At 38.0% G+C, this 27821-nt stretch overlaps 1 protein-coding gene across 3 annotated transcripts in view; it reads right to left on the bottom strand.

The window, feature by feature from the left end:
- Window positions 1-1614: 1614 nt before the first annotated feature.
- HAAO (3-hydroxyanthranilate 3,4-dioxygenase) overlaps window positions 1615-27821 on the bottom strand; it is a 35851-nt gene continuing 9644 nt past the window's right edge. For 2 of the 3 annotated variants that reach the window (XM_027802060.2, XM_005436976.4), the window contains 8 exons: window positions 23900-23983; window positions 22153-22259; window positions 19168-19257; window positions 18364-18407; window positions 6726-6871; window positions 5511-5579; window positions 4278-4360; window positions 1615-2888 (listed from right to left, as the gene is read on the bottom strand). In XM_027802060.2, the coding sequence (XP_027657861.2) occupies window positions 2810-2888; window positions 4278-4360; window positions 5511-5579; window positions 6726-6871; window positions 18364-18407; window positions 19168-19257; window positions 22153-22259; window positions 23900-23983 (702 nt within the window). In that variant the 3' untranslated portion in view covers window positions 1615-2809. The remainder of the gene's footprint in view (window positions 2889-4277; window positions 4361-5510; window positions 5580-6725; window positions 6872-18363; window positions 18408-19167; window positions 19258-22152; window positions 22260-23899; window positions 23984-27821) is intronic. The other variant, XM_027802061.2, reaches the window with a different exon arrangement.

The following is a 27821-nucleotide window of genomic DNA, read 5'->3' as shown; positions in this document are numbered from 1 at the left end:
AATGTAGTAAATTTATTAAGTATGAGGTGACATAATATCTGTACAATTCAGACAGAAAATGAGTGCCCAAGTCAGGGTGCGGGTGCACCTTGCATAAAAAGGGCTGTAAAGAAGGCATAGGGCATGGCATATGTATAGGCATAGGGCATGGTTTTGTGCTGGTGTGTTTCATGGCCATGCATACAAGCACACTGTCAACAGGGGTGCATTAGGGCACTCTGCAGACAATTTAGGCACCTAACTAAGCCTTCGCCACTGGACCTAAACCTGGAATCCTTCTTTATGAGGCGAGATTAGCATTGGAGTCCTCAGACTGTGATCCCAACAACCTGATGCCAAATATCTACTGAGCTGACCACACATACACAGAAACAGCACCTGGCAGCTAAAAGGGCTCTGGGAATCAAACTCTTACCTGGGCAGCTTCGTCACAAGCAGAGGAACATGGGTGCTTCTAATTAAAATGTACCATTGTTGGGGCAGTTTACAATATCCATAATACAGAAGAAGAATAAAAGATTCACTGACTGATAAGGAGCCTCCTGGAACTATTTGAAGTCTTGGAAAAAGAGAAATTGCAGGTTTCTAAATTGCACTGTTAAGCATCTTGGAAATGAGTAAATCACAGGTTCTCTCTGTGCTTCCATTTGTGCTCTGGCTACCAAGTAATTATTGATTGGGAGTGCAAGGTGAGGGGAAGAAAAAGAACTGCAATAGTCAAAAGAGACACTAGAACACAAAAATCTTTTCTCCTAGTACTTGGTGCGTAAACCTTGTTACAAATATTCTCATGCTTGTTTGATCTTGATTCTTACTCATACTTATGGGACTGGACACCTTTTACCCAGTTTTTACACGACAGCAGCTCATCACAAGAAGATTACTGACGACCTGCTCAGTTCTGGTTTCTGAGCACAGGCAGTGGCAGAACTGTGGGTGGTGCAGCTCTGGCTTAATGCTTCTGGTCTGGTTCTTGCTCTGATTTCAGGTGCCTAGCACAGGACTTGGGTAGAATTCAGGTGTTCAAGCACAAGTTATCATAAAAAACCAACTTCATCACAAATGTATTTTGAGTCGAGTTTTAATTTTAAATCCTGGGAGGTACCTAACCAGAGGTACATTAATTTTTATTCTGAAATTTTCATGGCAGTTAGTGCCCCTGGGTGGGTGAAGAACTGTTGATTTTTCTGGACACTGTTCTACCTGTTACTGTGTTTTATTCACTTATCATTCAGTATGAAATATAGAAATATTTCTGTGGTTACCCTCTAACTGGTGGACTAAAAATGTAACACTTTGGTACCCTAGATCCCTCAACCATAGATGTTCACTGAAGGAGTAGGCAATTCTGCAGCACACCAATACCAATGGTAATCGGATAAATGACTCCCTTGTTTGAAGGGGGTGTTACAGCTCCTCTTCATGTGTGACAGCTCACACCTATAACAGCATTAAGGACTAGGCTCAATTCCTTAAATTAGGGCCCCTGTTATTAGGAGGATATAGCAAAACTCTGCTGTATGCTTTACTAGAAAAGCTAGTGAACTTAAATATAAGCTATAAATTAAAGTCAAACCATCTGAGTCTTTCTTATCAAAAGAATGAACATTTGAATAAAACACACATGACAACTCAGTTTAATGAGCTTTGTAGGTGATAGATATATTAAAGAAATATTTTTTCTGAACTTAATTAGAATTATTTTAAAAATCAAGAAATGGTAACTTTTTGCTTTCTCAAACATGTAATTGATATTAGCTGCAGACATTTAAGCAACCTGTTTTCTGATGATGATAATGTGAAGGACAATTTAAAAAAAAAAACAACCAACCAAACAAAACAACCGAAAAACAAACAAAACAAATCCCCCTCTGGAGAGTTCATGGAATAAAAGCAGGAAAAGATAATTTGACACTTGTTATTTCTGCAGGAAACCTCTGTTCAAAAAGAAGCAGCACTCAGTAGGAACTGATTATAGTAATTTTTCTGTTCCCTTTTCTCCCAACACACTTCTTGGGCTACTTTGACTTGAGATTTCTGCTGCACAGGAACACTCAGGGCCCAGATGCTCTTGTGTTAGTCATATTGCAGTGCTGTGTTATTGATAGTGTAGTGTATAGACAGCATCCAGTGTGGCATGGTACTGATAACTGTGATTGCTACTGCATTGCTGGATTTGGTAAACTGCTAGTAAATTACCTGAAGTAAGTGCAGGTGGTGATCTAAGTAATGCTTGATGTTGCAGGCTCTTTCCCTGAGATCCTTGAGCACAGCAGCAGATAGTTTGTTTTGTTTTTTAAAGGGCTTTTTAGCCAGAGATCTCAGGACATCTGTGAGCCACTGCCAATTAAAGCTGTCATACTGTGGGCTAGGTAACTAGCGTTATACCCAATTTATTACAAATGACAAAACTGAGACAAAGAAATTAAGACTGTTTCCTAAGCAGGCATGCCAGTATCCATCCTATCTTTTTCTACATTTTGTGGCAGAGACTTCATTTGAAAAGTCTTTAACTTATTCTAGATAATATCATATATATTATCACATAAGTAATCCTGCTACTTAGATGTTTTCATCTTCTTTCAGATATGAAATATTGTTTTAAAAAAACCCTATTGATTGTAGATTTTGCTGAAACTCCACTTGGGGGGGGGGGGGAAGTTTTAACTTGGCACAGCACTTGATTCCACTTAATTCAGTGTAATCGTATTTGACTACTCAAATTTCTAGGCATTTTGACTAAAAAGATCATTAAAATAAGGCAACTAGGTTAAAACATAGTTATCATTGAAGTCAGCTGGGAGAGGAGCTAGGTATAAGGCTGCTTGCGATTTGGATCCTGAGCAATGCAGAGTGCAACACATTCTTCTGTTCTCTTCCAGCAGTACCTGGAAAAATAGAAGGAGAGATAATCCAGTGTGTATGGGGGAGAACTAAACATTGACACTGCTGAAAAGTAGGGGAAAACAAACAGGTTCTTTTCTGATTACACTCGTTCTTTCCATACTGGTATATCTTGTGATGTTTCAGGGAATTACTCTTCACCATCACTAACATAAACCAGACATCATGACATGGTGGGGAAGAATGTATATCTACCTGAGCCAAGGGGGAAGACATCTATTCTGATCTCGGTGACATGAGGATTGGAACAGAATCGCCTCGATACAGATACTATTTTAATGAAATAAGTATGAACTCAATAGTATTTTTCTTGTGGCCATCACTTTTTTACTAGCTGTTTCTGTGCCAGTTGCACAGACAGCCAGAGATCAATCAGTGTGCAGTGGTGATGCATACAATAAAAGGTGTCTGCTGTACAGATCTGATGAACATCTTAATGCAATATGGACTGTGCTGGCAGATCTCTGCACATGCATTATGCCATGATTTTGAAAACACATGCTCATTGATTGGACTGCAGGACTGGGAATTAATTTAACTGATTCACAGAAGTGATGGAATTAATGGTAAAGGGAGGACATGGCTATGTGTTGGAATCACAAGTGCAGAGAACAGTTCTGTGCACAGCTGGATGGTCTCAGATCTTTCAGCAACTGTTGTCAGTGCTGTACAAAAGGTGCAAATGTCAGCACTACTACTTATTACATTTTTTTTTTTTCCTGTAGGAAAGGCAGCAACTTTTATCACCTCCCTATAATCTGCTGCATTGCGTTACCAGTTAGTTTACATCATCCTTCATCTTCTTGACGGTGGGCACTTTATCAGCTTATGCCATGCTTCACAAGATTTGGCGAGTATTTTCCCTCTCCGTTCTCGCTGGGAACTATTTTCACTGTTTTTTTTTTTTTTTTTTCCTTTACATATATCACATGTGTCACGATTATGAAACAGCCATATGCATCCTATTCCAGGAAGAGGGCTGTGTTCTTAGTCTGAACCCCAAATATCGCTGCATTGATGTTGATTAAGCCTGGTCTGAAGCTTAGAGGATCTGCTGTGAATTGCTGATTGGTGTATCCGTGCCATCTACCTTTATGCCTGGTCTTTTGATTGCTGCTTTTTCTTGGTAGTGTTTATCTTTTTTATTTTCCCCAGCTTCAATTGTAAGAGGTGAACTAGAATGAATGTCTGACTTTGTTTCCTTCTGAAGAACTTCTGCCCTGAGGTATAATGGAGGCTATTGCAAATCCTGCATTCACAGATGCTGTCTTTCTGCAGCAGCTGATGCCCAGCCTGGTGTGGACCAAATACAGAGAATTTATGTTGTTGGAAGCACGGAAATCATCATTGAACCACTGTTCATCTCTACTCACACAGACTGGGCACGGACAAGCAGGCTGTCACCAGCAGACAGAGTCAGGGTTTTGCCATCCATGGTAACAGTCGATGTGCCCTCCTGAAGGGAAACGACAGATAACCAACTTTTGATTTTCCATGTCCTGTCACTAGCAGAAAGTGCGTGCTGCAGGTAAGTATGCAGATCTTTCCCACTGAAAGAGCACTTCAAACCTGCTCTCTTTCATGAGGGCTAGCTAAATATTCAGCTGATCTTTCCTGTCTGACACTATTAGCATCAATGAAAACATGCTTCACGGTTCGTTGTTCCTCATCATAAAGCAGCAACCCATTGCCTGACTCTTGGGGCTACCCTGCTACCCGTCTAACCTCACCGGCTGCAAGTTGGTATGGCGCTGAGAATTACGGAGGTAACCTCCTGGAGTACTACAAGCTCCTCTTCTACTTTTCTGATTCCTAATATCTTTTCAAGTCTTGGAAGCAGTTCACAAGTCAGCAGCGAGCTGACAGAAATCACAAACAGGAGCCCATCCACACGGGAATGGACTTGTCATTATCTTTCAAGCAGAGGAGCCAGGTTCTTGCCAGCAACGAGGTCTTGATTGCATAGGCTGCTGTCAGCTGCAGTGTAAACAAATGTCTTTCAAGATTGTTATGTCAAATCAGTATTTCATAGTCCCTGTGAATGTCAAAAGAACAGGAACTGATAGAAATATCTGCCTCCCAAACTGGCCTGAATTGTGTAAATGAAAACTAGCTTTTCTCTGTTTCTCTCTTGGGCTGCACGTGTTTCCTAGAAGCCAGCTGAATGAAGAGCCTCTGGATGATCTACCATTGTGCTTTAGTATAAAAAAGTCTGAGAACTTGGTTATTAGCTCATTCTACCTGATTCCAGTTTGACTGCAGTAGGAGGACAAATGCCTCAAGGCAGAAGTAATAGGTGATGCTTTTTTATCACTTGGAGGTGTTCTGGTATATTTACAGGATATACCTTAGGTAGGGTATATTAAAATCCCCACCCAGACCTGATGGAGGAAGTGTACAAGACAAGGAAAAAAAGAGACTATTTTTATGGTGGCAGTAGTTTACAGTTATTTTTCATGATAGTTTAAAGCTGAAGGATGGTTGATGATCTTTTATATGAGAAAGAAGGTAATAATTTTAATTTCTGTTGCTGGTGCTAGAAGGCTTTACTACTGTTCAGTTTGAACTGAAACATGAACTCATTGGTTAAGAAATGTGCCACATACCAGCTGCCATATCCAGATATCTGAATTCTTTTTACTTTTCTCAGTTGTTCCTGGTCCGTAAGCTATAACCTTTAAAAAAACCCAAATGAAAAGAAAAAGGTAAGAAAAGTAATGGATTCATCCCAGTGACCAAAGTGTACATATTCATCTTCCAACAGCATTTAAAACGTTCTATTTTTATGCAAAAATATTCATAGATGATGATGTTATTTTTACAGACATTAAAATTCACATTACGTTTGGTATTCTCATATTGATTCCTACTGATAAAAAGGGAACTGATCACACCTGCCACTCCTTATGCTTCTCTGCATCCTCACTTATCTACTCCTTCTGCCTCCTCCCACTCTCAGCTTTGCATCTATATCCTTCCTGCTTCTGTTCTTGGAACAGGCACTTCCTCCTCATGAACTCTGGGCCCTGTCAAGAGCCTGTCGAAGTAGAGAAGATTCTTCCATTACCATTAAAAAAGTTGCAGAATGGACCTGATTTTTCTCATTATCTGCCCTTTCTGTGTTCTTCGAGACAGTCCCACGCTCTCTGTCACTTTGCTGTCAAATATATTGGATCCTTCAGAGTGTGACTCGAAGTAACCCAGGGAAAGAATATGTTTTGTAAACTATTGTGCATATAACACAGATAGCAAACGGGTGACAGCTTTATTTACACCCAAGCTAGTCTGTGTTTGACTAAACTGAGAAATGCGATGCTTTAGCACAGCCCAGGCTCTCGGGTGCTGTCCAGTTTTCCTTGTTTCCACTTTATGTAGATTGAGGGGGAGGGAGGGGAAAAAAAAAAAAGTGTATTTCCACACCCAGATCCCAGATTAGACTTGGCACCAAGAATGCTGTTCAAACACATAGGGAAGCCAAACATGGTTGCGAGTAGTATTTGTATCATGGCGGCGTTTCTGATTTGTGAGATATGGAGGGATAGGGCTATGGAGAGAGTGAGCTGGCTTAATCCCAGTGGAAATAAGGTTCAAGTTGATTCCATGAATGGAAGTTTCTGAGCTAGGAAGCTCCTGCCTTAAGCTAGTGAAATCAGTGGATGAAGGCAGGCACTTCTGAAGGGCAGGTCAGGCTAAGACAGTTGTTCTCTAGGGGTACGTAACTTTCTCTGCTGACTACATACTATTCCCAGGTCTGGATTCAGTCAGTCTGAACAGCCAGAGAAATTAGACACACGCCCCACCCCACCCTGTTTCCCCCCTACCTCTGTTTCAAAGTTATCTCCAAACATACTCAAGGATTTTTTCTGTTTTATTTCTCTGCGATGATCATTTAACCAGCCTGAGAAGGAAAACGGCTCCATAACAGAAGTGGAATTTAGTGGGAAAGGTGTTTCTTTCAGGAGTTCATCTGTAAGTAAGGCAGAGGGCTGTCAGTGATGCTTTTTTCCCTTGATCTTTGCAAGCATTTTATCGTTGTTTAAAGCTTGAAGGGTTCAGTTTACAGATATTATCTAGTCAAAAGTGAGTTGTAACAGGAAACAGTACTATGGTTATTATCAGGACTTTTTACCTGAGATTGTAAGATGCATGTATTATTTGTGTATCTTTATGGAGTTGCTTTTTAAAGGTGTTTTCAGAAGTGTTTTTCATCCACACCTGTTAAAAATGCATTCAAACAGCATGCAATAGACCACCTAGTTCTTGCTGGCATATTCTTCGTTCTGAGACCAGCTTTTGAACTGGTAAAATCTGATGTGTCATCTCTGAGCCTTTGCCAAGTCATCCCTTACATATCCTAATGTAAGTGGAATTAGGACTGTAGAACCAGCTTACTTTATATCTTTCATATAGTTAGTACTGGCTGTTACATTTCTTCTCCCCTATGTGTTTTTAAAACACTGACCACAGTGAAGCAAACCAGTTATCACAACCTTAAATTTAATAAAATGCCTTTTTTTTTTTTTTTTTTGTGTGGTGATCTTGGAGTTATAGCTGGATTTAATTTCCAGTAATTCTCCTTCATAACTGATTTGATTTAAAAGAGCTGGAGGACTGAATGACGTTTCAGTGTAGGTGGTGAAATTCAAGATTTGTGCTGTGTGTTGCTAGTATATGGAATTAGCTGTAGTTGTTTACCAGCTCAGAGTGATGTGCAGAGACAGCGCAATCACCTTGGTGATCCCGAGTAGTTTGTTCTGAGATACCATGGGGGAACACCCATGGAGTAATTTCAAGCAATAATGCCAACTAGGTGCTGGAAAAACTCACTAAAGTTAAAAAGCTAAAGCTGTTTTTCTCTGCTCTGCAGTGTTTTGAATGTATCATTTCAGTTTTCAATGGAAGGCCATTTTGTACGCAGTCTTAGAACAATGTGTGAGAAGGTCCGTGTGTCCACGGGATGGCGGTGGACTGAATAAGCTACTGCTGTTTAACAGATTAAAAAGCACCGAGTATCTACACCCATCTCCAGACAATCTGGATGGGATGCTAACCCTTTTATTGTAGATAAAGGTTTTGCCATTCAAATTTCTTTTCCATTTTATTGAATTAAGTGGAAGAAGCAAATGTTTCTGCAAATGATTTGTCTCAGCAATGCCACTTTCAGGAAACACTGAAAGCAATCTGAAGAAATCTGCAGGAAAAGAAGGGAATTTTTTGTTTTGAAAGCTTTTTTGTCTTTCAAGCTTTTAAGAAAAAGATTCCTACTTTTCCATTATTTAACCTAAATACTTAATACAGTTTATTGAAAAGCAAGCTCCTCCAGAGAAATTAAGAAACACCACAAAGAAAATCTTTACATTAGATTTATTCTAATCTGGGCCTGGAAACATTAAAAAGATCTGGTCTGAACATTCCATATTTTATTTTTGGATAACACTAAAAATCAGTGTTAAGGTCATTGGTGATTTATTTCCACACTGCAATATTTCTGGTTGTTTTGGTTTGGGTTTTGTTTGTTTGTTTGTTCTTTTTTTTCTTAATTTTCACAGGTTCATCAAACTCACTTTGCAGGTAATTAGAAATATTTATATATACTTTGTCCTGTAATTATGGATATGCTTAACTACAGCTGTATTGGAAAGTTATTTTTTGGCTAGGGTGAGATATAAAATAAAGGTCTAGAATATTATTATATATATTCACACACAGCAGAGGAGAATAACATATTAAGACATTTCATCAGAAGGTACTCGGTGCAATTAGTATTCCAATAGATTTTTAAATGTTTTGTTTCATGTATAGTAGCAATCTTTACCTTCTAAAGTAATACAAAGATGATAGAGGTGGTTTTTTTTTCTATTATCAGAATAAAACAGATCACTTGAATTTAGAAAAGCCTGTTGGAATACAAGAAAGCCATTGGTAGGGCTTTCTACTAAAATGCATGTCCTTGTTGAAATTGTTGGGTTTTTTCACAATAAATAAATAAAGGTATATAGCACCTGTAGGATAAGAGACAAATACTGAGAGGCCCTGAGTATCCTGCTCAGCTCAAGGGAATACATGTCTCCACAGGTCAAGAATTCCAGTGTCAAGCTAACAAGTAAGTTCAGACTTCATGTGCTGGAGAAAGGACAGCAAACAGCCAAGTCTCCAGGATGGGCAGTGTGATCTTTTAGGCAAGCAGAACTATGAACGTTCTCCATGAGTTGCAAGGAACTTGGGGTACAAAAAAGTCAAAGTACTTGTTTGTATTCTGACAAAGAAGCAACACGAATCTAACAATGAGAAGCAACTGTAAACTTCTAAGTTTGCAGCTTAACTTCAGTCAGTGCTACCTGTAAACATAACTTTGCTAGTTTTCCTCTTTCTGGAGAACTCCAGCTGTACCGCAAAACAGGGACAACGTGCACAGGACAATAGTAAAGTGACCTATGCATACTTAGGGCCAATGTAAAGTGTCATACATCCTACGCTTACTACAGAGCACTGTCCTTTCTTGCTTGTGATATACAGGCACTTTCTAACAGTTTCATTTACTTTCAGGTAAAGATGGACATAAAAAAAAAAAATGTATTTAGGCTTTAAGTACTTCAGGACAAGAGCTGTATTTTGACACTTGTCAGCAGGCCCTGGCCTGTGGTGGGGTTTTAGCTCGTTACTGATTTTGATGTTAATGACACTTGCCCATTGATAGCATAACAGCAGTTTGAAAACTGTGTCTGCATGAAATGAACCTTCAGTGTGATCCAGGATGATGATTTGATTACCTGTTACTGCAGAGCAGAGACCTCTTTAATGATGAAGTATATGGCATGTATCTGACATTATTAATAGCCTACGTGACCGAGTCCTCATTTAACCCTAATACTTATCCCTTGTATGAAAGCTGCAGCTGCCCTAGTGCTTGTGAACTTGAGATAATGAGCTATGATGAGAAGGATCCAATATTTTGGGATCCCACACATGTCAGAGTTGAAGCTTTGTGCTTCCAAAGGAACCGAGCATTTCTTATCAGGCTAATGGCTTATATTTAGACATTGTTGCGTATATTTCATCTTGGCCTGTACATTGGCTTTCAACAATATCTCAGGAAGTGCGAATTGGTGTGTTTCCAGAGCTCTTATGTTCTAGTAATACCGTGAGGCAAGGACACAGCATGTTTAAGGATGGTAAAGGTAAAAAATACGGCAGCAAAATGGAAGATGGCAATTCTAAGCTAGTCAGCTAAAAGCCTTTTGTATGTATCTCCAGGTAACATATCACTAAATGGAACATCGAATCTAGTATTTTCTTACATGTTCAGCAGATCTATTTCAATAGTTCAATAATAACATCCATTTTTGTAGCTGTTAAATATTTGTATCAGAGCAATGTGTTATTTATGGACTTTATAGCTCTGTTCAGCTTTAAATTAGAATCTGATGGTATCATGTTAAGCTGAAAAATACATCATGTTTACTGAATGACTTTGTAAATATTTAAAAAAAGGAATTACAGGTTTTGGAGGAAGTTGATTTCAGTTCAGCAATAGAGACTGTACTAAGGCTGAGAATATGAAGGTGTGCAAAAATGGAGAGCGCGGCTTGCAGGAAAACAGCCGGTGAACATACAGGTGGTTACAGCCTCCACAGACATCACCTAAGGAAGAGTTGGAACTTGCTGGGAGTACTGTACTTCTGATAGCAATAAAGAGGGCAGGTAAAAGAGGACTGCCCCTGGCATACCAGGTATATGGGAGTGTATTTGCTTTTCCAGACATGTTAGATGGTAACCCCCCTCTCCCCGCCCCAGGGATGTGCCTAAGCTTTCCTGTCAAGAAATCAGACCATCTCATTCTCCCAGAGTGTTTCTTGAGCCTTCTGTCCCCAAGCTCTTTCCATAGCTGTCTTGCAAACCTTGTTTCTTCAAGATTTGTTGCAAAAGAGAAGAGCAGTAAAGCACATGAAATATGATATACTGAAATAGTGTCAGCTATCAAACTGATTACATGTTGGCTTTATGAAAAACTATTTTTTGCTGACATGCCATCCTTCAGTTCTAGGCAGCACATTCTAGATTTCAAATCTTTAAATCGCCTTATATGTTGTTACTAATTGTGAAAGCCCCTCCATCCTAAGTCACTGTGCTGCCTCAGAAACAGTCTGTCCCTGTATGCTGTGGCCTTATCTCCATGCAAAGACATGAGGAAGTTCCTTACAAATGGTGTCTCCCTCTCTGCAAAAGCAGAAGACATGCTTAACCGAAGTGGAGCAGTTGGATGCTTTCTGTTTTCTTACTCTTTAACTGAGCATAAAATGGTCCAGATGGGATAAAGAGCTCACAAGTTATTTTAGAATTATGTATTCATTTATTTCTGTCCACTTTCTAATTATCCCTTCCATTTTTGAAAGACTGCTATATCATAATGAATAGTTCTGATGTGACCATTTTGCAGCATTTCATGTTTAATTTCCAATGCCAGCAATAATATATACCCTGGAATGTTTTTCCTATATGTGCCTACCTAATTCTTATGAAAAGTCTGCTTTATTCTCCATGTCAACAGAAATGTCAATGAGACTAGTAGGAGTTTAATACCTCTGTAGATAAAACTTGTGGACTGAGGGATGTAATTTCAGGCATCTGGGTTTGAAAAAGCAAGTAGTTAGCTCACTGCATATAAAAATCCAGAGTGAAAGCACTGACAGTGACTGATTACTTTGGGGGTAGTTAGTTCATTTCACTGCTGTTGAGTATACATGCAGAAACAGCTGAAAATTCAGCACTCACTCAGTGTAATCATACATTTCCCCGTGTAACTGTATTTGGTTTTGTAGCATGCCCTGAGAGTTGGCATGACTGCAAATTTATGATTTGTCCCTGTAATTATTTCTAGGCACATTTTTCTTTGTGTCATTAAATCTATGCTGGAAACTAAACAACAATTTTTTTTTTTTCCTAATTGAAACAAAGAAGTTTGAGGAAAGCCTTGAAAAATATTTTTGTAATAAAGAAATACAGCCTCTTCAAAAAGAGGTGTCAGCAGCCAGATGGAAGGGAATAAATTGGAACCAAGAAATTGCAAGATTTAGGTCATAATTATGTTTAAAGGCTCTTCATGGTATAGATAAGTCATATTGTATTTAGAAATACTGACCACTGTTCCAATCCTACAACCAGGAATCTTAATTTTGGTTTCTGAATCTGCCTTTTATATGACTGTGGGCATTTCCTTAATTGTCTTTGTGTATAACTTCTGCTTCCATAGAAGAGGAATAGGATATTTCATTATAACAAGTGTTGAGACCTCACTACATTTGTGAGACAAGGATTTGTACAGCATGTGTGAGCTATTACTACTAAATAGCCTTAGAAACACTAGTGAAAATGTCAGATTGACTCCATTAGTGAGTTTTCTGTTTCAGATGTTGCTGTTTGGGGAGCATTTAAGAGCATAAGGAAGAAAGAAGATGCCTTATTAGAAAAGACATACCTGCTGTGAAACTGCTCTGAGCTTTAGGGCTCTCAAAAATACCAGATATTTTTCCCCACTAAAGTCTGAACAGAAAGAAAAACAACTTTATAGGGCATTTCTTCCAATTTCCCTGATAGGTTTATTATATACATTATGTACTAAAGGTCAGTAGTGGCTTCGTTCCCATGGAGAAGCATTAGGAGAGGAGATGGAGATTGCAGTTTATATTCTGCCTCTTTTTGAGGAGGCTCAGCAGAGAATATTGTGGGAGAAGTAAGCTTGTTCCTGGAGACTTTAGTTTTTGTTTGGTGACTGTTGTCATTAGCTGTTCTGGGCTCAGAGCATTCGTGGCTCCAAGGGATGTGTAGCCTGCAGTCCAGGGTTTTGGATTATATATTGTAGTTTCAGATTAAAAAGTTTAGTGGAAGTTTTCATATGGCAAATTATAGCAGCCATGCTCCATACATTGTAATGCTACTTTATTTGTGTATTAAATGTTGCTGATTTAGGCTGGTTTGTCCGAGTTCTTCATCTCCAGTGCTGGCTCTGTGCTCAGTGGAACTGGTGTGGTGTGGAAAGTTGTTAAATATGAAGGGAGGGGAAGTGGATGAACCCAGTGATTCATGTGCCCTTTGCAGTTCAGGTGGGCTTCGGGAGAGATATGAACATGACTTGGAAGTTACTTAAAGGATTCAGGCATGATGGGATAAAGATCAATAGTGCATTTATGTGGGCATTTTTGCCAGAACAGAGACAGTGAGGACGGTATGAAAAAGGAGTAGATTCAAGTTGTTGATAGAAGTTACAGACAGTGTCTCGGAGAATTGTACAATTATGGTGGGTCTAGACAGTTTGACTGTCTAAATCTAAATGACTGAGGCTCTGTGTCTGTTTGAGTAGCCTTCTGTCCTGGAGACCTCCTGGTGGCTATTTTCAAGATAAATTCCCTAGAGGAACACTTCTTAATATCTAAATGCTCATGTTTTTTCTTTTAATACCAGTACTCAAAGCAGAAAGAAATTACATTATAGAAGGATCTATCTATCTAGATACGTGGGAAGTCCTTAATAGATGAGAGAAAAGAGAATAAAATATTCAGTTTTCTAAATGGCTCTATAGCAAATCAAATTTATTTCCAGAATAATGATTCTTATTTAATTAAACACACAGTGATAGTATCTTTAGAATTATTTCAGGATACCTACAACACAGGCATATACATACAGTTATTTTAAGTTCAAAAGAATGGTCCTGTATTTGCTGTAGTGTAAATGAAGACACAATTTGTTCTGCTCCTTGGTTTTATTTTTCTGAGGTAGTTTTAATTTAATAATATTGCCCACTAGCCACTTACCTTTATTATTTAGCTTTTTCTTATTTTCAGTTATTAACACTCTTTTCTTTTGATCTGCTGTTTTTTATACACCAGTGAAACAAGACTGAACAGCTAATACTGTCTACAGAGGCTGCACTGGATTAGCTACAGAGGATTGACAGTACAGAAGCTGATTTTTATAGTGCTGAGCTCACCTTTATAACTTGCTTAATAGCACTACTGAAACCAGAAAACATTTGTTTATAGACTGTGCCCGAGGCTGTATGGTATTCCTACTCAACTGACTGAAGAAACCACTCAATTTTTCATACTGATTCAGATCCTGAGGTTTTGTCTGCTCTGAATCACAAGCAGAGAACTGTGCTGTATCCTAACAACACAAACCAAATTTTAAGTTCAGACTGTAAATTACCATAGATACACCTAGAACTGATGAAAGTTTTGCTAGTGAAGTCACTACAGGACTGGTTTTTAATTATATATCTGTATGTCCACTGACAAGAAAGCTTTTATGGGAATTAAAATTTCATTGATAATTAGAAGTAGATTAATTGGTTTGGATACTGCTGTCTCTTCATATATTTGGAATGCCCTGCTTTCAGAGGGACTTGCTCTACTGTTGGCTGAACCAGAAACCATAAATAAATCAAGAATAAGTCTGGACTTTAGATATTTTTAGGAGTGGTGGTGTTTCTTTTAAAGCAATTGGAGCTTGATTGATTCCATTTATAGCTTTCCTCTATGAGTGAGCTGCTATCAAGGGGTTTCTTTCAAGATGTTTTTCTTCAATTTTATTCCATTTCTCTCTAAAAAGGTGAGGTGCTAGTTCAGGCTTATGTAGAGATGAGCCTGAGAGTGCTTCAGCTGGCACTTTTAAACTGAGGAGATGCTGGAGTTTCAGCCAGGAGGAGGCTGAAACCCAGACCTCTGCATAGGTCAGCTCAAACCTTGTTAAAATATTTTTTTCAGTGAAACATCATGCGAAACTGGTGGTAGCTTGTTATATGTTACAAGTGTCATGCTGGTTGTTGAATTATACTTCTGAAGAGAAAAAAAGGAGAGCTGCTGAGGGAATAAATCCGAAGCATTATTTCTGTCTCAGTTGGGTATATCTCCAGAAGGAACATATTACCAGCTTACTCATATCTCAGTCAAACTTTGTTTGATGGATTATTTTTTTTAATTTTTTTTTTAACACAAGTCTCACTGACAGTTACAGGAGCTGCTAGCTAAAACTTCTGTAACTAAAAATGTCGGGTATTTTCCTCATGTGTAAGACATTACTGAGAATTTGAGCTTCTTATTGTCCGTGAGAACTGAAAACTGGAAAAATGGAGCCATTCCCCATGCTGAAAGCCTGCCATATAATTTGTTGACTGCTTTTTGCTTATAGCAAGAGTTAGGCCAAGGGCATCTCAAATTTTTGTTGTTTTGACTTAGCAGCTAATCCAAGAGGAGTGTCCATTCAGGAGAAAAAGGTGCATTGAGCTCTGAGCAAAGTAACTATGTTTACGTGCTTTATTTTTTATGTCTTGAAAAAAACTTTTTTCAGCTTTAATGGAAATGTCTCATGCCTTTTGGCCTTTTTACAGCTTTTGAATAAATTACAAGGAAAGAACTTCTGTACTGGATTTATCAATAACAATTTCTCAGAGTTCTGTGTTAAAAAAAAAGAAAAGCATCAAGATGTACCACAGCTTCTGATTGATTATCAGGTTTGTTCTTTAGCTCTAATCTTCTCAAAAATATTAACAGTATAAATCTTTAATGTTCTTTTCTGCACCGATGTAATTGTTACTGATGTATAAGCTCTTAGCTCAAACTGGTGAAGGATGCCTATTGGAAATCACTGTATTGAACAATGATAGTATGTGTAAGATAGTATTTTTTTTATTACAGCAGCATCTAGAGGCTTCATCTGAAATTATATTTCCTCTTCTCAGTACTGTATGAACACACAGTGAGAGACAGTAGCTGCACTTACCTACATCCCCCCGCACATAAAAAAAAAAACCAAAAAAACCCAACCAAACCAACAAAAATCAAACCAGCAACACCCAAACGTCACACAGGTGACATGTTCCAATTAAAATAAGCTCATTTAAAAAAAAATATTAAAAAATAAACACATTCTGATGGTGCATATAAAGAAAAGTAAGATGTTGGGGATGACAACATTTTGTTTGTAAGAAACGGAGATCTTTCTGAGACTTAAATTTCCTTGTCCATCAAAGAGCCAATGCCAAAAGCTGGTTCAGCTGCAAAGTCTTTCAGGCAGGGTTTCTGACTGGTTTACCATTTCCTAATTGCAAGGGCTTGTAAGGTTGTTATCCTATACAACATTTCTGTGAACTTTTATTTTTGGTGACAATGACTTAGCTATTTTTAAGAAAAGTGATATTTAGGAAAATAAAAAAAAAGATGTGCAAAAAACCATCTTTCCTTGATTTTATGATTTGAGTAAGATATTTGTTATTGATTGAGACAGCAGGCAGTGACATTTTTATAGTTACTATCAAACTGAGAAATGGGATAATGAAAAATCATTTCCACATTAGAACTTTTGTCTCTATTGGAGTAATTCATAAAAAGACATTTTAAGACATTTGGGAATGAATATGCAGATTAAAGACAACTGGTTCTAAAAATTTCTTAGAGGAGCTAAAATTTTAATTTGTGGCAAGAGGCATGGAATACAAGTTATGGATGTGACCGAAGGATGGCATTCAAGTTTGTCATGGAGTTATAAGAGTATCATAGCTGGGTGTTATGGCTGTTCATGTGTGCGCATGAAGTGCACCTGAGCCATAAATTTCCTGGTTGGTGCAGGATGTCCCCCCATCAGTCATCTGCACAGATGAGACAACAGACTGATCTGAAACAGCAAACCTAGGTGAGCAATGGGATTGACTGAACTGGTGGTGTGGTCAGCTGGCTCAGTATTGGATCAGATGTGTGCATGTATGTGCTTAATAGAAGGTCAGTCTGCTGAAATTTAGACAAAATATGTAAATATCTATGATGAAAAAACAAGAAAGAATTTGAAAACCAGAGACTGTTACAAATAGTTAACAAAGCATGGCCCTGGGAGAGGTAATAGACACCATAAATAGATCAAACTGGGGCATAACAAAATAAGCTCAAAGAGAATCAAATGGTTAATGAGAGCAAACAGAAAATTAATTGAACTATGTGTGAATTATTTTAATCAGCATACTAAAAGATCCACCCTCGATCAAAGCAAGCCCCCTACTAACAAAGCCCCCTCCCCACAGAACATGTGGGTGGGAAAAAAAAAGAATTCTGTACCTTTAAATGGAGGCAAGGACTTTAAGAACCAAAGAGAATTAAATGTGACTAAATGTGATTGTAAATGGTTCTTCAAAGCATCTAAAATGGTTTACTGTGTTTTAAGAGGTGTGTTAGCTTTGTGGGTTTACCACCTAGCACCCATCTCTGCGCAGACACGCAATAAGTATGTTGGCTCTTTGCACGCCTGGTCGAGACAACGGTGGCCTTCAAAACAGCATTTGGCCAACTGCTGCAGGAACTGTCCGGGTGGGAATCTAAGGCTGTCCTGGAGATCCCACATGTGTGGGGTACAACATAATGCTGTGCTTATGCTGATTTGCAATTTTCCATGTGTCAATTAAGAGCCTGGCAATGTCACGAAAACTTTCCAGTTAGTTCCTGCAGCAGAACTGACCAAGTTGCACCTAAACCACTCACAAATAGTCCATAGAAACTGTTCCTGCAGGTGCAGAAATGGTCACATAGTGTAGTCTTTTGTATCTAGTTAAGACAAGTGGGTGGTATTTCGCAGATAATTTATGTGAATCAATTGCAATGGATCATGCATGTGCTGGATGTTCATGTACAGCTGTGGATCAACAGGACTGTAAGATTTCAGTGAAACAAGATTCCCAGTGAAGGTGTTGTTGCAAGTATCCTTGCAATAGAGACTTTGGTTGTCATATGGAAAGCAACCATCGTGTTTGATCCTAAAGGTACTAATAAACTAGTTTTCTTTTAAGTCATTCTCTCTATGTCCTATGTCTCTGTCCAACAGACTTGCGTTGGAGTTACGAGTGGAATATCTGCTTCAGTGTGGAAGATGCAATCAGTACCCACAAGTAGAGGCAAAATAAAAAATAAGGCAAGACAGCATGGAAATAAAATGTTAAATGGATTTAAATAGACCCTACATGAACTAAAAGTATCTGTCTTTCTCTAGGTACCCTTATTTGCCAAGAGTAGATCACAGTGTGTAGTTATAGCTAAAGGAGTACAAGTAGGTATAGAGTGTATAGACTCAACTTGCAAAAAAATCTCATTCTGCAGTCAGAAATGAAATTTTGTTACTATAAGACTTGAATAGCACGCAAGGATAGAGATAATGAGATTTCACACTGTATGCTTACCTGACAGATCATTATGGTGGCATCACATGAAAAACTGTTGATAATCATGTATATGGTTGGTTTTATTGTGGTTGGGGTAATGGAAGGAATTACTTCCCAAAGTAACTTTAATTTACATAATCAGAAAGAAAAACAGAAACTTAGTCATTTTATGTGATGATCATTGCTGTTCAACCCGATGTTGTTATAATTTGATATTTGATAAATGTGGTAATTGTTCTAATTCTATAATTAATTTGCATTACCTGGATTTGGTTTTCCAGTTTGATATTGTCTTGAATTGAAAAACCTGGAATAATAAACATTTAAACACCAGTAAAAAGTCACGTTCATGTTCTGTAGGTTAACAAAGAACAGGCAGTAATGCTGGCCATTAAGCTTTGTGTTGATGTGCCACATCCTCAGCTACTATCACATGTATTCACAATATATATACACGCATACATATGTGTGCATATATACGTTACACACACATATATATAATAAAATAGGGCCGTACCTATTTTATTGACAGGGTTTTTCTTAAAGTCCACCAAAATTCATGTCACTAAACAATTTCCTTGTTCACTTTAATCGATCTGTTAAACAGTTGCTGTTTGTTGATGACATTCACATATTTCCTAGAAAGCAGCTGTCTTCCAAATATGCCACAGTCCTATTATTCATGAATAATATCGATTAAAAGTACTTAGATTAAAGCAAAAGAAGCCCTAAGGCAATTAATTGGATTATGTTAACCTTGCATCAACCAGTGGTAATTCCTCATTCAATTCTTTTTGCACTTAGCAGCATTGTGCTTTTACTTGTTCAAAAAGTATGTTCCAGGTAGATGTGAGGAGCACCTGATTTTTATATTTTTTTTAAATCTGATTTAATGAGTTTGGGGTATACAAGATATGATTAAAAATTCCTAGAGCACCAATTAACTTTTAACAAGTCTGTGTAAAATGCAGCATAAATAGAAAATTCACTATGTAAGTCACAGACTGATGAAGATCTATTAGACCATTTTAACTCTTCTTTTAAAATTTACACAGAAAAAAGCTTACTCTTGAATTATTGGTAGAAGTTGAGTGCCAAGATCTTCACAGTGAAACCATTTTTCAAAGAGGACATTAGTTGATTCTCCAACATAGTACCTGACAAAGTAAAAACATTAGTCAATCCTTTTATTAAGTGATCAGGCAGTTTCAGTCTTTTCAAGAAAACAGCTATTTGATGTGTGAGAGCGTGTTATTCTCAAGCCTGGTGTACTTGACTCTGAAGAATGGTTATTTAGGGAAGCTTTCTGTTTCCTTGGTTAGCTGACTTGGGGGGGGGGAGCCTCAGACTTCTATGGAGGACCTTGTAGTCCTGTTGATCAGCCACAGATTAAGTCACCAAAGTCCTTTACCAACTCTCCAGATTTAATACTGGGAATGATTGCTGCCATATCCCTTGGGACCAAGAACTTGCACTTTGGACGTAGTTATTGCAAAAATAACTGGACCCAAATACCATTTCCAGTAACTGCTTCCATGCAACTGTGAGATAAATGCTCATATTTCAGAGAGTCAACTTGCTTATTGCCCATGCGTGGACTGATAAGAAATCAAGGTGGTTTATGGACTCATTTTGCAAAAAATAGATGGTTGTCAGCTGTGTAAATCTGGGAAGTGTTGTTTAGCCACCATTCTGAAGAGGAACTTAGCATTTCTCTTGTGTTACTTTATGTCTTAACAAATAAATTGTGCTGAGATCAACAGGTCAAGGTTGCTGTAATCTGTGGAATAGCAAATACAAAATTTACCTACAGATTTTAAAAAGAGTTTGTGTACTGGTAAGGGAGTGATGCTCCAGTTCAGGCACTTATATCGTGACTCATAGGTTGCATAGGATGTGAATAGGTCCTGTACGTCCTTTGAGTTAGTCACTGGCATGTGTGTTTGAAGAGGGAAACAAGGAGTATATAATTATACTGTGCATATTTGTGTATTTGTGTCTGTCTTACGTATCTATATATGTATTGTCCAGAAACTTTCTAAGAGCTCTTTGGCTCCTCGAGTTTTGCAAACACAGGCTACTCAGAATACAATAGCATTACTAATGGCTCCAATAAGGAAAAAGCTGTGCTGCAAGCACAGATTTTGAACACAGAGAATCTACAGAGAAGGGAGATGCTACAGATGTCTCAGCTGGGAAAAGGCTTTGTACTTGGCAAGGACTTTGCATCTTACTAAGGGTAAAGAATTCAACCACACAACTAACATCAAACTTAGTTGTTTCTGTCCTTGTTTGCCATAGGATTAACATTAGCTAGTGCATTTTTCTTATAGTACAAACCATGTAATCATTACTTGGGCTGGAACACTGAGTCAGGTTACTTATTCTTCACTTGTACAGTAATCGGTATGCTGGGGGCTCTGATTTATGACTCTATGACCGAGTCTTACAGGCATGATTAATAATGGAACAGTAACATAATAGTAGACCTTGAGTCAGCATACTTCGAAGTTCATTATGACTGCCTCTTGTACAGTCTTTGCTGCAGGTGGCTAGGAGTGAAAAATGTTTGAGAAGATGAGAGGTTCTGGTTGTAAATCCCCACCTCTCCCAGGAGCACACAGAAAGACAACGTAGGTTCAAAAGTATGACATGATTGTTCACTTGCAAAACTTCAGGTTCATCACATCTGTGTGAAAACCTCTGAGTAAATTATTTTCAGGCACCTGATGAGATATTTTCAATTAAGACTATGCTTTGTTAATCCAATTATTTTTTCCCACCTGCAAACCATATGGTAGCTTTTAGTTTCATTTCTCCACAGAGGCATGACTATATTGATAGAGTGCCACTCTCTAGATCTACTTGGGATTCCTAAAAAGGCATTCAGCATCTTTTTAACTCTTACCATTCACAGACTTCATGTACAAGGTAGGTTATTTTACTTAAAGTTACCTAAAGCTAATTATGTTGCTTTATTACAAATAAACATTGTTATCTGAATCACTGGGTAATTGTTTCTGGATCAAAATATCATTTTAATAACGTAAGTGCTCACAATTCACAGACCTGTAATGAAAGGAAAAAAGAGGCAAGTGCCAAAAGATGAACAGTGCTTTAAAGGAACTGGATTTGTCTTTAGCTTGGAATTCCAATCACATGTTTTTCTGAATGGTCCCTTTCTTAGTTTCTTATTTCTTTCTTTAGTTTTGTTTTTTTTTTGTTTTGTTTGAATGAAAAAGTGTATCTTCCTAGCTCTGCATATTTGCAATCTTCCTGCTGTGACACCACCTATGTTGCATTCAAAGCTGTAGGCAAAAGAACAGTATGTTACAGATATTACCTCCATTTTAAATCTTTATAAAGTGCATGAACAGCTGTACACTCTCCTTGGTCAGTTGTATCTAGTTAATATCAAAACAGCTTTTCTAACTTGGCTAATGTTACTGCTGTGACTTGCTGCCTTAGACTTATGAATTCTGTATGACCACAGGACAAGGCTGAGTCCTGCTTCCACTAGAATACAAAGAAAACATCTCATTTCTTTGAAGATGTTGTTCTCAAAAGGCAATAAAAGCTGGGCAGAGGTGTGTACGATGTAGAGGGGCTAGTGTTAAGAAAATTGACTTTTGTTTCCAGCTTCCCACACATCTGCCAAGAAAGCTCTTCTTCATCTCTCTGCTTTCAGTGCTTACAAAGCAATTAAAGTTCTGCTTGCCAGAATTGATAATTTATTTTTTTTCAATTTGGATTGTTACAGAGCTCTGAGATTTTAAAACTTAAGGTGATAGTAGTAGGCAATACATAAGCAGATGGTTATAACTACAACATGCAGTTAAGACATTTCAACATGTTCCTTAACTAAATCAAATGTTAAATGAGATCTCTGGTTATGTGTATATAGATAAATAGATGTGTGGAATAATATTAGTACAAAATTGCCAGGGGGAATCTGATAAGATATCAGGAAAGTACAGTACAGTATTGTATTTACATGAGAAATTAGTTTATATTACAAATCCTAACAGATTAGCCAGCAGTTTATACTTCACCTGAGCCCATCAATTTCTGTCTTTAATCTTTCCCTCTCAATCACAAGACCCACAGTGTCTGTGTATCTCTGAGGAGAATGAGGTATCCTAGCAGGTAGGAGGAACATCTGTTCAAAGGAATGAGAAAGCATCAGTATCAGGAAGTCTCTGTTCTTTGTGTTGCCCTTCCCCTGCCCCCCAGCCTGCAAAATCCTTGCCCCACTCTTCCCCTGCTCTTTGTTGATCCTGTGTTGGTCCTTTGCAGCTGCACCCACTTTGGTACCAACAGCTTAGCAGACACTGTTGCTTGCTTTTTCAGTGAATGACCACTGACTGCCATCAGCACCGCCTCTGTGGCATTCAGGTGGTCTCCTCCCAGTTTGATCGTCATTGCTAGACACAATGAAATGAAAAGCTAAACAGTTAAGTCACCCGGAATTTATACAGGTACTGCAATTTCTCAGTAGCAGAAATGGAAATAAAAAGCAAGGTTGTTGTCAGCTCACGAAAACGTGTGAACTAATCAACCATGTGCATCCCCGCAACACAGGAAGCACCTGTGATTGCATGATGAGGAGTGTTATTCTCTCCAGAAATAATAAATGAGGAGCTACTTACTCATGCAAATGATGAAGTGAATAAGCATTTGGTTAGAAGCCTATTACTGAAGTTTGAGAACAACCCTTTTACTAGCACCTGTCTGACTGTGTAGGAAGGTGGTAAGCCTATACTGTTCTTCAGCAGTACAGATTCCTTATTCAAGTTTGGGCAAGTCATTACAATTTCTCTGTCTGCAAAACAGAGCTAATGAAGCAGTGCTTCACCCAGACTAGTGTCAGTCTTCCCACTAAGGATATTGTGTGCTCCTTTTCATTAATGCTTCTGGTACACGCCAAGATCTCAGCTGGATGTACGTCTCCATTGTGACCAGAATCTCCCTGTCTTTAGGTTTGAAAACATAGATCCATTTCTTCATTGAAAATGTTGTAATACTTTTAATGACATCAAGCTATATGGTCTAATGTATATCTTCCTTTTTAGCGGCTGGCCCTACTAGATCTAATAATCCATTCAAAGACAGTGCAGTTCAGGCTTGTGACAATAATGAGTAGCAGTTGTAGCACATTTAATAACTTGTAGTGACACCAAGTAAAATACCCAGTCACACTCTCATAAGAGCACTGCAATCTATACTTCAGCAAGTCCACTACTATCAGGGAAAATAACTGAGTGCAGCGGGATACATTTTATCCATAAATTGCTCTTTTAAAACTGTTCTTATATTGTGATGGCTGTGAAGGGTAGCTGTGAGGACTAAAGAAGGCTGAAAATAGCTGAATCTCTGAACTTTTGAAGTTCTAGGCAGTTTGCTTAATGGCGAGTTTGGGTGGGTGGGCAGTACGTACCTGACAATGTGTAAATAAAAGAATGACCCACCTGAATTCACATGGCAGATTCCATGCCATGCGGGGGAGTAAGAACTCCTCTCAGTATATTCCTGACTGTCTGAATGGGTATCCCAAATGCTCACAGATACTTTTTTCTGTTATTGAAATCATGAAATGTTGAACACTCTGTATTGTTGTTTGCTGTAATTACATGGACTTTGCTATATTGCATCCAGTTTTGTGTTGTTGGGTTTTTTGGTGTTTTTTTTTAATCCTGATGCCATTTCTTGCACAGCAGGGATACATTGATTTTTAAATACTTCATAGAATATTCATTTAATATACATACATACTACAACACAAAACCAACCCTATTTTACCTCCCCTTCTCGGATGACAATGTCTTTTTGTTTCCCGTTTTCAATTATCTTCAAACACATATCTCCTTTAACCTGGTAAAAAAGCTGAAGGAATAGGAAAATAACATTAAGGTGACTACTCCAAAACATTCTTTACTTTGTATTCTATATATAAAGAATACATGTATAAATACATTCAATCTGTAATTGCAAATATTTACAGATATTTTTTTCTAACAATAAACAACAGGCTTCCAATTTTTGCTTGCATTTTGGAAAGGTTACTAAATATGTATTATTTCCATTATCTTACATACATTTGACAGTCTAAGAGCCTGTAACTGCTTATAGGGCTATTCTGTGAACCCAATGGAATTCCATTGCTCTGTCTTTACTCCTGGGGATTACTCTTTGTAGAGCTGGGATGTTATGGTTCAGATATCCGTGAATTACACTATATATAAAGCTTCATTTTACATGTATCAGGTCTTCACTATTACATCCAGTCAAATTAAATGTCACTTTTCCAAATAAGCTCCAAATATGCATGCACAGGTTTTTTGGATGTGTTTTTTCATTTTGTAATGGAGCTTTCTCATGTGGGAATAATTGCCAATTTGGAAGCTGTACTGCTTTATTTCTGTGGATACTCTCAAAGCCCAGCAACAGCTGCTCCTCTTCCTACTGTGTGTGTAAAAGGATTACATTTGAGGCATGTATAAGGACAGAACCACTGAACTCATAATTCTGTCTTCAGTGACCTTTCCACAGCTTTGTCTTCAGAGCAGCTTTGTAGGGGCTCTGAGGTGCTCAGACCTAGCTTCTTGTTTCACGGCAGAACTGTGCTGTGAGCTGTAAGCAGGTCTCTCTTTGACCTGGAATAATGGGCATGGTTTTCCTCATTTTATATAATACAGAACCATAATACTTCAAAAAGTCAACTTTACTTTTCTGCCACTCTGCCAAGCTTCTCTATACTTTCCGTGATCTGGTTGCCCTATCTAGAAATCAAACAGATGAATTCATATAATTGCTAGTGCAGCTGAAATTGTCTGAAATCTCATTAAAATTTAGAACTAGAATTAAAATAATTTTATTTACAGTAATTCACTAAAATTTTAGCAAAACAAAAAATAAATAGGGGAAAGAAGAAACCACCAAAGTATATAACCCCCCTATTTCTAACATTAGAAAAGCTTAATTGTTTTTTTTTTAATTGGGATTATTTCTGAGAGTGTTGAAATATTAATACATTCCGCTGAGAATTCAAGAATCGCCTCTATGAACATAAAGAATAAATATGCTCCCAAGGGAATGACACAGTAGGGAGAACTGAAGTTATATTGGAAAAGAGCTCATGCTGAGAGCTCTTACACAACTGAAAGTCCACCTTGTGCCAGGGGCATCACCACGGGTAAATTATAACTCTCCTAGATGGCCACAGCGCCAGGCTACTTATCCTCCTTGCACTCATCTCCCCATGTTCTTTTCCTGTCATTTGCTTTGGTGTTACTGAATGACCGTATGAAATGCTATAGCAACCCTCATTACAGAGCACATCTGGCAGGGCTAACTGCTCATTGTACAACATAGTGATTTGAGTGGGGAAATGGTCTCTCCTTCATTTCAAAAAAAAGACTTATTTAAGACCATAAGATCCTGATGGATTATCACACAAGCCATTGGTAATACGGAACTGGTAATGCTGAAATTGAAAGATGCTTTTTGAAACGTTGAGCTTTGGAGTCTGTCTTCCCTATAGCTGCTGAGGGAGTTGTTACTGAACACTTGCACAGGTCATGTAGATGAGGGAAAGGACAAGAGAGGCAGGGTTTTATTATCCTTGTGACCATGGATCACAGAGCTAAGCAAACTTTCTGGTAATGAAAGACTGGAGAAGGGAAAGGAGCCGTCCAGTTCAGTAGTCGAGCATCACCGTCATCAGGAAAGATTCTGAACACTAGATTTTGAATTAAAAGAATTGTTTTGCAATGGGAAAAGAGAAATGAAGTGGGTTGCACATTACCAATAAAAGTGGTTTTCTGACTGAATTTAAATAGTACCTTTCACTGCAAATTATGGTCTGTTCTTTAAAACTTTTTTTTGAGAAATATCTGAGTCCTTCAGTCTTCCGTAAATCATCTGACATAACTGTGATTAATACAAATGCTAATAATTACTGAATCTACTGCTGTGTTTATGTTGTACCCTGAACTTTTATCAAGAAAACTGTCAACTGTTTAATATCTCAGTGAGTTACAGTCCATGCCCAATACGGTATCATAGCCTCTTTTTGCTGGAATGTTTTTTCTAAATGCTGACTGAGCTTTGCCTCCCAGGCAAATCTAACCTTTTCCTAAGCACCTCCTGGAAAAATCAAGGCCTAACTAAAGAAGTACTGGGGAGGTGGGGGTGTGTGGTGTGCATACACGTATATATGTATACACAAATCTGTATGCATATATATATATAGCTAGTAAGTCAGTACAGTTCATGCCACCTGAAAATATGAGCTTTTCTAATTGGTCTGTTTATACTGGGATAATCTGGTATCCATTCTCCACCATAGTACTGAAAACTGAGAAAATGTGCAACATTTTCAATCTATTAGCACCTTATTAATGACAAGGCATCTTGTTACATACGATATATCTATATACACACATATATTTATCCTTGTAGAAAAGCCTATATTTGTACGTTACTACTGCATAATGGGTCAAAATGGACATGGATTTGTCTTTCTGAGTGAATATATGGATCAAGAAAGAAACAAAGATTGTTCACTAGTCTTTTTATCCCTTTTGTTGCTAAATGTGCTTATTTGCTTATTATTATACCTTCTTTTCTTCCTTCCATTTCCCAGACTTTTGCCTTTTGTTTTGCTTTCTTTTTTACTATGTGGCACTTCTTGTTATGATTATACTAAAAACACATCCTCTTATTAATTCTCACTTAACTCTAGATGTTATGAGCCACCTAGAAGTCATTCTTTACCCTAAGCCTAAGCATAATATGTTTTCATGACATTGCTCAATATGATCATTAAAACTGCAGTTATACCTATGAAAACTAACCTGAAAGCACCTTAAGATTGAAAGTTTGGTTTTAAAATTTTCCTTAAACTCTACTTACTATAGGAAAATTGCATCCTCCTTCCTTAGTCTGCTTCACCCTTCTTGATCATGCTTCAAACCTGATAGTATTTTGTTAAGCCGCACTGAAAGGCAGCATAACTACTGCTGAATCTTAGTCAAGTCTGTAAAGGGGTATTTCAGTCATTTACAAAGACTCATAAAATAAATTATGCCAGCATTTCTGGAGACAATAGGTGGATGTGCAAAGAGGTGGGAGCTCACTGTTGCCTTTAGTGGAAGCATAGCTGAAGCTGTTTGTCTTGGTAGAAATTAATTTCAACCGTATAGTAGAAAGTGTGGATATCACCTTAAAAATAGAACTATTATCCCCACCACATTAACATGGTGAGAATTGTATTGTTCCTTCATCCAGGTATGTGTATCCTAGCAGAGTAAAGGAAGCATGTAGTAGGGGAAGAACACAGTATTTATAGTTGATTTGTATAGGCCAATAAAAAAGCAAGTCTATTTTATCTTATGTACAGCAATGTATACAATTAAATTTAGATCCACCCTGGCTATCAACCTCTGCCTAGATGTAGGAGCCCAGAGCTCTGTGAGGGCTTTTCTAGCTGAGAGCTTATTCACAGGCCTCTAAAGATACCTGCAATTTGCAGTGTACTTTGCGTACTGACTGATTCTGAAAGCGGAATTTGGAATTGTCCAGCCACTTCTGGAATTAGGCTCTGACTTGGCATATCCTGGCTTGTGTTCCTTGTCAGACTGCTAGGTGCTAAATTAATTTGCAGAGCAAATCGAATTCTGATGTGGGAGTAGAGCCTAGGTGCTCTCCAGAGGTCGGTGGC

The sequence above is a fragment of the Falco cherrug genome, chromosome 13 (assembly GCF_023634085.1).
Source record: "Falco cherrug isolate bFalChe1 chromosome 13, bFalChe1.pri, whole genome shotgun sequence".
Classification (NCBI taxonomy): domain Eukaryota; kingdom Metazoa; phylum Chordata; class Aves; order Falconiformes; family Falconidae; genus Falco; species Falco cherrug.
The sequence above is the reverse complement of the archived record's forward strand: the minus strand, read 5'-3'. Positions and strand labels throughout refer to the sequence as shown.